Source organism: Mytilus californianus, unplaced genomic scaffold, assembly GCF_021869535.1.
Source record: "Mytilus californianus isolate M0D057914Y unplaced genomic scaffold, xbMytCali1.0.p SCAF_6, whole genome shotgun sequence".
Lineage (NCBI taxonomy): Eukaryota > Metazoa > Mollusca > Bivalvia > Mytilida > Mytilidae > Mytilus > Mytilus californianus.
The window spans coordinates 73,641,802-73,653,512 of NW_026262712.1; the positions used below are offsets into that span (position 1 = coordinate 73,641,802).

General features: G+C 34.6%; 1 protein-coding gene across 1 annotated transcript in view; it reads left to right on the forward strand.

The window, feature by feature from the left end:
* LOC127705880 (vitelline envelope sperm lysin receptor-like) overlaps positions 1 to 11,466 on the forward strand; it is a 29,166-nt gene extending 17,700 nt beyond the window's left edge. The window contains exons 7-9 of the mRNA XM_052210244.1: positions 6,670 to 6,757; positions 7,147 to 7,306; positions 11,391 to 11,466. Of these exons, the coding sequence (XP_052066204.1) occupies positions 6,670 to 6,757; positions 7,147 to 7,306; positions 11,391 to 11,423 (281 nt within the window). The 3' untranslated portion in view covers positions 11,424 to 11,466. The remainder of the gene's footprint in view (positions 1 to 6,669; positions 6,758 to 7,146; positions 7,307 to 11,390) is intronic.
* The last annotated feature ends 245 nt before the right edge of the window (positions 11,467 to 11,711 follow it).

The following is an 11,711-nucleotide window of genomic DNA, read 5'->3' on the forward strand; positions in this document are numbered from 1 at the left end:
GGACAGTCAAACTCATAGATCGAAAACAAAATGACAACGCCATGGCCAAAAATAAAAAGACAAACAGAAAAATAATAATACAGATGACACAACATAGAAAACCAAAGACTAAGCAACACGAACCGCACCAAAAACTGGGGGTGATCTCAGGTTCTCCGGAAGGGTAAACAGATCATGCTCCACATGTGGCACCCGTCGTATTGCTTTTATTATTACAAATCCGGTAAATAGTCTAATTCGGTAAGTCGAGTCACATTCGTGAAAAGGGAGGGTATTGTAGTTACGACATAAGGAACATATCCGATATCATCTGTGAAACGGTTATTCCATAACGGTCAACCAACTCGTGATAGCGTCCGTAAAATTTACGAAGGGATGACTTCAACTTCACCATTTGGAACTCTTGGTTTAAAAGCTTCCTTGTGAGCAGCAATCCTCTATCAAGGAAATCATGATAGGGAACACAAGCCCGGGAATATCGTATCAATTGGGAGATATATACTCCGTATGCAGGCGCTGCTGGAATGTTGCTACTTAGAAATGGAAAGTTCACAATTGGGAAGCTGAAATCATCTCTTTTGTCGTAAAGTTTTGTTTTCAACCGACCCTCATTGTCAATTTCTAGATGTAAGTCAAGATATGAGGCAGACTTTACTGTATCTGTAGTATCCTTTATCTCTAGTTCGATGGGATAGATTCGTTCAACGTAGTCACCAAATTTTGTATTATTTAGTGAGAGAACATCATCTATATAGCGGAACGTAGAGTTAAAGGATATTGCTAACTTCTTATCTTTCTTCCTAAGAAGTTCCTGTATGAAGTCAGCCTCATAATAATAAAGAAACAAGTCGGCAAGAAGAGTGGCACAATTGGTTCCCATTTGAATTCCGACAGTCTGTTGAAAAACACGTCCTTCAAACGTAACAAATATGTTGTCAATCAAAAAATCAAGCATCTTGATAATGTCAGTTTCAGAGAATTTTTTGTTTGAATCAGAGTGATTCTTTACAAAGTAGGATTTATCCCTCCCCAAGACAAGATATCTAAATGTTTGAAAAATGTTGCGATTTCGAAAATTGTATGCATTGATTTACATTATATTGCAATCTGTTCACACGACACAACAAATTTACAATTTGACAGCAATATCGGTTTGCATTCACACAAATGCCGGATTAAATGGCATAGAATCCAGAGTCAAACCACTTGAGGTAAATAGTTTGACATCCGAATTCAACTAACATTAGATAAATGATATTAGAGAATAGAAATATGGTCATTCTTGGTCTTGTTCCGATCGGCGTAAAACCCTTGCCAAAGTGGGGCGTCCGTTGGGCTGTGCGGGATGTACACTGAGTACGCAGCCACGTCCGGTCAGAATGGGAACGTTAAATCCGATGCTTCGTGTAAAGAAAATTCCACGCACTTTGCACGTTACGAACCCTTGCAACAACTCTTTAAAGGATCCGTAGGTGGCCCGTTGCAAGGCACAATTTCTGTCCCTATCCAATATAACCTCATTTTCTAGTGGCAGTTCACAATTTCCCCGACCCTCATCCCGGACGGCCTCAAGGACCGGACCTACCTATTGTATTTATTGTTAATTTGTTCTCGTCCTGAACATACATGAATATTTGCCACTGGACTTTTAGCAACCAACAGTCAATCAATCAATCAATACTATTTCTTGCACAAGAAAACCACGTACATGCATAGTATTAATTTCACTAAAGGAATGTGAATTTTCGCATTTCTTAACTAAATTCAGGACACGGCAGTAAGAGCTTGAAATGTGACTTTGAAGCATGATCATCATGAAAGTATTCTGACATCTAGTTGTTTCTCATTTCTTTTTTCTTTTTTTCTTTTTTGAGTGACTGTCCTTTTATAAACTTTGAAATTTTCGTAATATTATTAGGATTTTGTACCCCAGGAATAGATTACCTTAGCTGTAATTTGCAAAACCTTTCGGACTTTTGGGTCCTCAATACTCTTCAACTTCGTAAGTTTTATTTGGCCTTTTAACTTTTTCGATTCAGGCGTCACTGATGAGTCTTCTATAGACGAAACACGCGTCTGGTGTACAAAATTTTAATCCTGGTATCTACGATTAGTTTAGTGACTTTTACCAAACATATCTTTTTATATAAATTGTTTCCATTGAGAGCATGTCCAGGTATTCATAAAACAAGATATTCTTCAAAACTAAGTTTTTTCCTGTAAAATATTTGGATTGATTGAAGTAACTTCAGGAAATCCTTAAAATTTGAGATGTTTTATTAGACCAAAATAATTGTGAGTATATAAGAGGTCCTTAAATGAAGCTGGTGTGTTACTCTCAAAAACAAAATACGAAACCTTCTTATTAGTTGTATGACACAGAATTACACTTCACATTGAAATTGGACTTTCAATTTCTCTATACCACCTCTATCATGGGTACATATAGCTTCAATAATGAGTATAAGAATAATTGAAGGCACCCAGGAAACAAACATGAAGGTATGACAGATAAAATAAATGCATCCAGATTATAAAGCAAACTGAGTGCTGACATTTATATAGCGATTTGCTTTAGACATCCGGTTTGCAGAAACAGGGAATTGCAATAGGATTAGGACTTTGTATATTGAACACGAAGAACAAAATGATGTACATTCTCAAGTAATAAATATAATAGTCAAGCCTTAAAAGGTAAATTCAAATGGTAGCTGTATACTCATTTCTATTTACAACAAAAATCCAACAGTGCTTTTAATTGACTTTTGCAAGAATCTACAAACAATTACATATTTTCAAAAAAGGTGCTGAGTCAATTATTTCAAATCAAAAGCAAAAAAAATCAGCAACAATTTTTTGGTGACCAGTCAGGCTGAGCGGTCTCGGGATTACGTATTGCTTTTCTTTCTTTAAAGAAAGCAACTTGTTTTCTTTATCTATCTATCTATCTATCTATTTATTTATATTTTTGTGGGGAAAAGATTATTTAGATGGATAGTTTTCTGACAAGTTCTGAAATGTCGAAATCAGTGTTTGTCAGAGTTTTGTCTCTTTATAAAAGTTTGAAAATTGAGATAAAACTATCGCTTTCATTTGATTTCTAAAGAAAAGTATATTCCATTTATTATCAAATCTAAAGATAAAAAGAAATCCCTATGTGGGCTGTATTTATAAGGTGTGGTCGATTGAGGATTGTTCTGTTAAGTTTGGTTTGGTTTAACGGAAATGACAGTTTAAAATGCTATACGAGTCCAAATACAAAAGACATTTCCAATCAAAATATTTTATATCTTTTGAAATTTGAAGTACTTAGCTTATAGTATTTTATCCATTATATTGATGAACAATTTATCGGGGGTAACCGAATTTGTTTCAATGCATAAGTCATTTGAGTGTATATGTTATAAGTAAGGAGCATAGAAAAATAAGTTAATAAGATTTCGATGCGCAATGCAGTCAGACCGGTGTCATATGGTATTTTGAACCCCCTGAAAAGTGAACCCGTGGTCAAAATACCATATGAAAAATTAACCCCGGGGTCATTATACCGCATGGTATTTTGACCCCGGGGTCATTTTCCCATATGGTATTTTGAACCTCACCATGGAAAATTGAACCCCCCTGTTTAAGATCAAAAGTATTGCAGATTATCTAATGTACAATACGTTGGCTATGAAAAAATATTTAAACTCATAATAAAATATGAGTTAAAATAGCTATAATTTTTGAAATTAGAGGTGTATAGTAGGGGGTTCAATATTCCATGGCAGGGGGTCAAAAGTTAAATCACACAAATACTGAACTCCGAGGAAAATTCAAAACGGAAAGTTCCTAATCAAATGGCAAAATCAAAAGCACAAACACATCAAACGAATGAACAACAACTGTCATATTCCTCTTAGTAAAATTTTCCAAAATCTTTTCAAGCAGGTTTAATACATACCAACTACTTATTGGAGTATTATTACTATGGTAAGGAGTTAGAATAGCTATAATCTTTGAAATTGGAGGTGTATAGTAGGGGGTTCAATATACCATAACAGGGAGGGGGGGTGGGGGCAAAATACCATGGCCAAGTAAAATTTTCCAAACATCTTTTCCAACATGTTTAATACAATACCAACTACTTATTGGAGTATTATTACTATGTAAAGGAGTTAGAAAAGCTATAATTCTTGAAATTAGAGGTGTATAGTATGGGGTTCAATATACAATGGCAGGGGGGTCAAAATACTATGGCTAAGTAAAATTTTCCAAACATATTCATAAGCAGGTTTAATACATACCAACTACTTATTGGAGTATTATTACTATGTAACGGAGTTAAAATAGCTATATTTTTTTCAAATTAGAGGTGTAAAGTAGGGGGTTCAATATACCATGGCAGGGGGGTCATTTTTCCCATATGGTATTTTGAACCCCACCATGGAAAATTGAACCCCCCTGTTTTAGATCAAAAGTATAACAGTTTATCTAATGACAATATGTTCGCTATGATTTTTTTTTTAAATTGGAGGTGTAAAGTAAGGGGTTCAATATACCATGGCAGGGGGGTCAAAATACCACGGTTAAGTAAAATTTTCCAAACATATTCATAAGCAGGTTTACTGTTTGCAAAAGTATAAATTATTCTAAATAATAAGGATGTTCTTGTCCCAGGCAGAAAACCCTGGCCGTGTTAGGCGCAACTTTTTGGAAGTTTTGGTCCTCGATGTTTAATATATACCAACTAATTATTGGAGTAGTGTTACTATGTAAAGGAGTTAGAATAACTATAATTTTTGAAAATAAGCAATTTACCATGGGGGGGGGGGGGGGGCAATTTTTCCCATATGGTATTTTGAACCCCACCATGGAAAATTTTCCATACAGGGGGGGGGGGGGTTGATTTACCATGGGGGGGGGGGGGGTTCAATTTTCCATGGAGTTCAAAATACCATATGACACCGGCACGCTATTTTCTTCCTATTTTTTGACGTTTTTATTTCCAATGTAGCTTCAAAGATCACGACTTTCACAACGCCAATCTTTTCTGTTACTCCTAAATATCGCGTGCTTAGCAGAAAAGCAGCCAAAAGTTGACTTGAATCGGCTGAGGATCGAACACAAATCCACCGATGCGGTTATGAATATTGAAGATACTCATATATCTACATGCATATTTAAAACATTTGAAACAAGAATATGTGGCCATAAGACCAGAGGCGGATTTTTTTGTGGGAAAAATTCGGTTGATTATTTAGGAAATCACTGAAGCATGACGAAGCGGGCCCCCTCTTATGGCAGTCAGTGGGCCCCCCATATGAAAATTTCTGGATCCGCCACTAAAGACAACGTGCCCCCTTACATTATCACATTTCCATGTTCAATGAAACACTAAATCCGAGTCAAACCATAATTCTGTATATAATTTAAAAAGTTTTAAATTTGTAACGGGACGGACGAACGGACGTTACCACATGTATAATATTCCCTTGCTAACATATTAAGTTGGTCATAAAACTAAAAGGATTCTACTTAACAAAACTGCAATCAAGTATTCCATACATGCTCGTTTTTCAGACGTATTTGTATAACTTGAACGCCAAACATTTCATAAAAACAATTTGTGAGCAATGATGTTAAATTATACATACAAACTTTTCATAGAACCCATACATCATTATAATTAAAGACGAGAAGTAAAAAAAAAAAATGCTTTAGTAAAGTGTTTTCATTTTTTTTTCTATAAGATGCATCCTCATAAATTCCATTTGATAAAAACCTACGGAAAGATGACAAACTACTATCAAATAGATGCATCAGTGATAGGAATTTCTGCTTCTGACAAAAATATCTTGATATAAATTATAGAAATATAAGTCATTTACACCTTTTACATTCCGGTGTGTTTGCTCCTGTTTTAACCTTATAACATATAGATCCAAAATGTGATTATCATCTCACTTCAGATTTCAATATTTTTATTATTTCATACTTAATTTTAATTTAGTGGTTTTAAGAATTCACCCTTTAAGAACTAAATTATGAGCCAAGTGAAATGACCAAGTAATGATCGGTGCATTTGATTACAGGTAACTGGATTAATTATTCCCATAAAGGTTGTCAATCAAATCATCCTGAATTTAATAACAAAATATGTAAAGATTTAAAATTAGTAGATTGGATTAATTTCTAAATAACACCTTAAAAAAAGTATGTGTATTCAACGAGCTAAAAATACATGCAGTCTATGCTCCCCTCCCTCATGCTTAAGTGCAATAGGCCGAGATACGTTCAGATAAGTTGGTTATGTCGAGTAAAGTCATTGTATTGGAAATCTCTAGTAGGAGCCAGCTTTCTACCAACCTCACGAAACAAAAGCTAGCCAAAACTTACGTTTGATCACAGATTTGCATTGTATTTTTTTTTAGCTAAAATAGGTACAATAAAAGTTTTCGATCGTGTGTAATTATAAAAACTAACCAAAAAAAACACATACCGATGCAAAAACATCAATTAGGTAAAAGTAGCCGGCCGTCAGGTGGCGACCTTACACATTGAAATTAAGATCAGTATAATGTACGTGTTATACAGTACGTGATGTATAAACAAAAGATTCTGTTTAGGTTGTATAAAAAAAATCTTACTTAAATCCTAAGAGAACAATCTGGTTTGTGTTGATTTCAGCTACAAGTAACGAGACGGCCCTAAGAGCTTTCAGCTGCCAAGCTATATCATACGATGGAATGGAGACATTCAACATTTTAATAAGCGGGTGAGTTTATTCTTACAAATGCATTTGATCTTTATGAAAACGATTTTCAGTACAAAAACAGTCAACTTATAGTCTTTAACCATAGACAAAAGTATGTTTATACAATAACTATATATGCCAAATTCTATATCACCAGAGTCTAGAATTGTGAATAACAGGGACTATCAAATATCAGCCATCATGGCTAAATTCCATAAATGCCAAATAGGAAACACATCTTTGACGAAGTTCTTGACCTAGGAAATGTATACACGTGGCCGGGATAAAAGGGGGAGGGGGTATAAACTAGCTAGTCCATTAGAAATTATTGTAGAAAACTTTATGGCATGTAAGCGTTATGTCCAGTGACAATTATGATATGTACATTGTAAACTTATTAAAATTTGTAGATGCGGGGATGGGCTTATTATCAAGAAGACTCTTGGTTTTACCACAACAGGAAATGCTACTTTCAGTCCATTTTTTAAAGCTTTTAGAATGCGAGGAAATCAGAAAATAAAATTCCAGTGTCAGTTTACTGCTTGCCAACGAGCTGGTGGATGTGATGGGGTTTGTAGACTTAACTTAACAATTGGACACTGGTTTTTATGTTACAATTAAAATTTAGACTGAATGCCAGCTGGTGACTCTTTAGTCAACAAATTACAATAAAACACGATGAAGTTGTATATGGTTTATAATGATAACAGTAAATTATGGCAAGCCGTTCTCGTCAAAACTATGTTTAAACCAGTTTTCGAAAAATTTACATGTGTGGTTTTTTTAATTCTCAGTGTGTAATTTTTTCGAAAAAAGGGTTTAAACATAGTTTTGACGAGAACGGCTTGCCATAGTAAATACCTCGCCTGAAAGTGACAAACTTGAATAAGGCATAGAGAGTACATACAACCTACAGGCTCCTGACTTCGGCCAGACACATACAGAATGGGGCGGGGTTAAACATGCTGTGAGCACTCAACCCTCCCCTAATCTGGGACAGTGGTGTAACAGCACAACACAAGAACAAACTGTATAAATCAGTAGCAATTGGCTTAACTCAAATGATCGGTACGAAGCACAAACACAACATGTTATAACTTAAATTGAATTTGGGTCAAATCGGTGAACACTATGACAAGCCGTTTTACTATTTAGTCTAACTGCAAGATATCTCATATAACATGTAAGATATCTTATATAATCCTGTTTTTATAAGATATCTTTTCTGATTGGGTTTTATTTATATATCCTCCAGAACTATAAATTAAATAAACAACAGACACGGCTTCCTCTGCCTCATTTTTAGACTTATACCTCGAATTTGACATCTCACTACCAGAATCTATGACAAACGAGACGTTTTAAATTTTGAAATTATCAATTTCCCACACCTTAGTAGCAATATATCAACTTCACCTGCATATGGGATATACATTTCCCAACTCATTCGGTATTCAAGAGCTTGCAGCTGCTACTCGGACTTCATAAAACGTCACCAGTGTCTGAGCAGAAAGTTGATAAGCCAGGATTATGTCAAGGAACGTCTCGTCCTTTTTCTAAAAAAAATTCATCGGAAGATACCAAGATAAATATTCCGTATCAACTTCACAAATAATACATGATGGTCTTGATGTATATATAGATTCTAGGTACTGACGGTGTTTATCATCTTAATTACGTGGCATAGTGTTCTTTTAAATATGTCTTTGTAAATTATTAACCTTTACTGTTTGGTCCATTTTTGGAAATATCCGATTGGCGTGACTTGGTACTTATGCATCCCGCGGTCATGTTGTTGTGCTGTGGTCATGTTTTGTAGTCTTGTATTTCATATTTTTGTATGTGCTTTTTCTATATACCATTTTGTTTTTCTTTATTGACATATTTGTTTGTTTTTTATAGTAATTGAGATTATAACCCAGTGTTGACTGCTGTGCCCCTGTTTTTGACACCTATTGCGTCTGTTTGTTTTGTTCACACATTGTTGTCAGTATAATGGAATTTTATGCGACTGTCATACAAGTAAGAGGTTTGGCTGGCTTTAAAATCAGGTTTAATCCACCATTTTCTACAAAAGGAAATGCCTGTACCAAGTCAGGAATATGACAGTTGTTTTCCATTCGTTTGATGTGTTTGAGCTTTTGGTTTTGCCAATTGTTAAGGGACTTTCCGTTTTGAGTTCTCCTTGGAGTTCTCCTTGGAGTTCGGTATTTTTGTTGTTTAGGGGGCCTCGGTGGCCAAGTGGTCTAAGTAGTTACTACTGTATTCACTACCCAGTCAACACTGAGGTTGTGAGTTCGAACCCCGCTCGTGCAGGTGCACTCGACTCCAATCTTAATTGACTAGGATTGTCAGTTTTCCTATCGAAGGTCGGTGGTTTTCTCCGGGCACTCCGGCTTCCTCCACCAATAAAAACTGGCTGCCACGAAATAGCCCAAAAGCGGTGCTTAAAAGTGGTGTTAAAACACCAAAAATCATATCAAATTTATAAACTTTATAAGATATCTTATATACTTTATAAGATATCTTCTAAACTCTATAAGATGTCTTATAAAGTATATAAGATATCTTATAAAGTATATAAGATATCTTATAAAGTATATAAGATATCTTATAAAGTATATAAGATATCTTATAAAGTTTATAAAATATCTTATAAAGAAAATTATATGAAATATCTGTTAATTTATATAAGATATCTCATATAATTTATAAGATATCTTATAACGAAAATTATATGAGTTATCTTATAAACTATATAGTATTAGTTACATGGTGTGTTAGTGACCTAATACGATATATATGGGGTCAGTAAATTCCATATGGGGTGAGAGCGAAGCTCTTCGCTCTTACCCCATATGGAATTTACTGACCCCATATATATCGTAATAGGTTACTAGCACACCGTGTAACGAATTTATCTTAACGACTATCTTCACATGTGGTATTTAGACTAGCGGCCTATCAAAGTGATTAAGTCTTCAATACTTAGTATTAAGAACCTACTTCCATTTGTCTATACAAAAAACAAAAGCCAACAATAACAACTTGTTCGCTTTAAATTTGTTTTATCAATTTATTTCAATCGTTCATCATCAATTTCTTCGTCTGTTGAAACCTTTCAGATTTCTTTTTTGTTTTGAAAGGGAAGTAACTCCTTACTAACCCCATATGGTAACTAACCCTATATGGTAACTAACCCCATATTTTTTAGGACACCTTATATCGAACATATATAGTCACCACGTGTAGTCCTTTAACCAATCATATCCCCATAAATCTATAGGAGGTAAGATAAGATATCTTATAAACTATATGAGATATCTTATAAAGTTTATTAGATATCTTGAAGTTAGAATAAATAGTAAAACGGCTTGCCATAGAACAATGCTAATGCTTTAAGCACTTGAAAGAAAACTGAAGATATATTGAACTGAACTATACAGAAAATGCTTTGAGTAAATATTGTGTCTAGGTATTTTTCACTGAAAACAAATTGCAACTTGAAATACAGAAGAAAAAGAAAAAACAATTTAACTGATTTTTGTCTCGCTTGACGGAGTCAAAAAGCGAGACATAGGTATGCTGTTTCCGGCGGCGGCGGCGGCGTCGGCGACGGCGGCGTCAACAATGTATTAGTTTGTGATTAGGTCTAGTTTATGGTGAACCACTAGTAGTAAGTCAATGATATTTGGTATGCAGTTATATTAGTATTAGCACATCTCATTTCCATGGAGATTATTTGGCCCTGCCCCCTCAGTTATGGTCTATTGACTTTGAAACTTGCTTAGTTTTCATGTATAAGTTTGTGATTAGGTCAGTGTATGGGGAACCACTAGTAGTAAGTTAATGATAATTGGTATGCAGTTGTATAAGCATTGGCATATCTCATTTCCATGGAGATTATTTGGCCCCGCCCCCTCAGTCATGGTCTATTGACTTTGGAATTTTTGCTTAGTTTTCATGTATTAGTTTGTGATTAGGTCCGTTTATGGGGAACCACTAGTGGTAAGTTAATGATAATTGGTATGCAGTTGTATAAGCATTGGCATATCTCATTTCCATGGAGATTATTTGGCCCTGCCCCCTCAGTCATAGTCTATTGACTTTGAAACTTTCACTTAGTTTTCATGTATTAGTTTGCGATTAGGTCGGTTATGGGGAACCACTAGTGGTAGGTCAATGATATTTAGTATGCAGTTGTAAATTAGCATTGGCACATCTCATTACCATGGAGATTATTTGACCCCGCCTCCTCAGTTATGGTTTATTGACTTTGAAATTTTGCTTAGTTTACATGTATAAGTTTGTGTTTAGGTTTGTTTAAAGGGAACTTATGACAAGTCAATGGTATTTGGTATGCAGTTGTATTAGCATTGGCACATCTCATTTCCATGGAGATTGTTTAGCCATTTACCTTCAGTTATGGTTCATTGACTTTCAATATTTGCAAAACTTACACGTTAAAGTTTTGCTATTTTAATTTCAACATTTGCATTATTGAAATTACAAAAAAGCGAGACATATCTCTGTGATCAGTTTATGTTATTTTCTCTGTTAGTTATTTTATACATGAACAAACTTATTTTATTATACCTTCTTGTTTGTTTTAAATATTGAAATGATGCTTGTGAATGTACATTTTTTTTTACAGAGTACCTGTTATAAATACGTTGTTCAAAGATGATCGGTGAAGAGGATTGAAAGCAATAAAGTGTAATGAACATTCATTTTGTTATAAATATCAATCGTCCAGCTGGTTACCGATGGTGCTTATGTAATATGCATATATGATACCGGAAATACGAAGCGACGTATTTATGTTTTTATTTTTGTTATTTTCAATGGGAGTAAGATTAAGCGAACACTGGTCTTTATAAGAAAAATAGAAGATGTTGGATGATTGCCTTTTACGATCATGTCCATTCCAAGTACAAAAAATTAATTGGTGGGATATGTGTGTACCTGTTCGTAT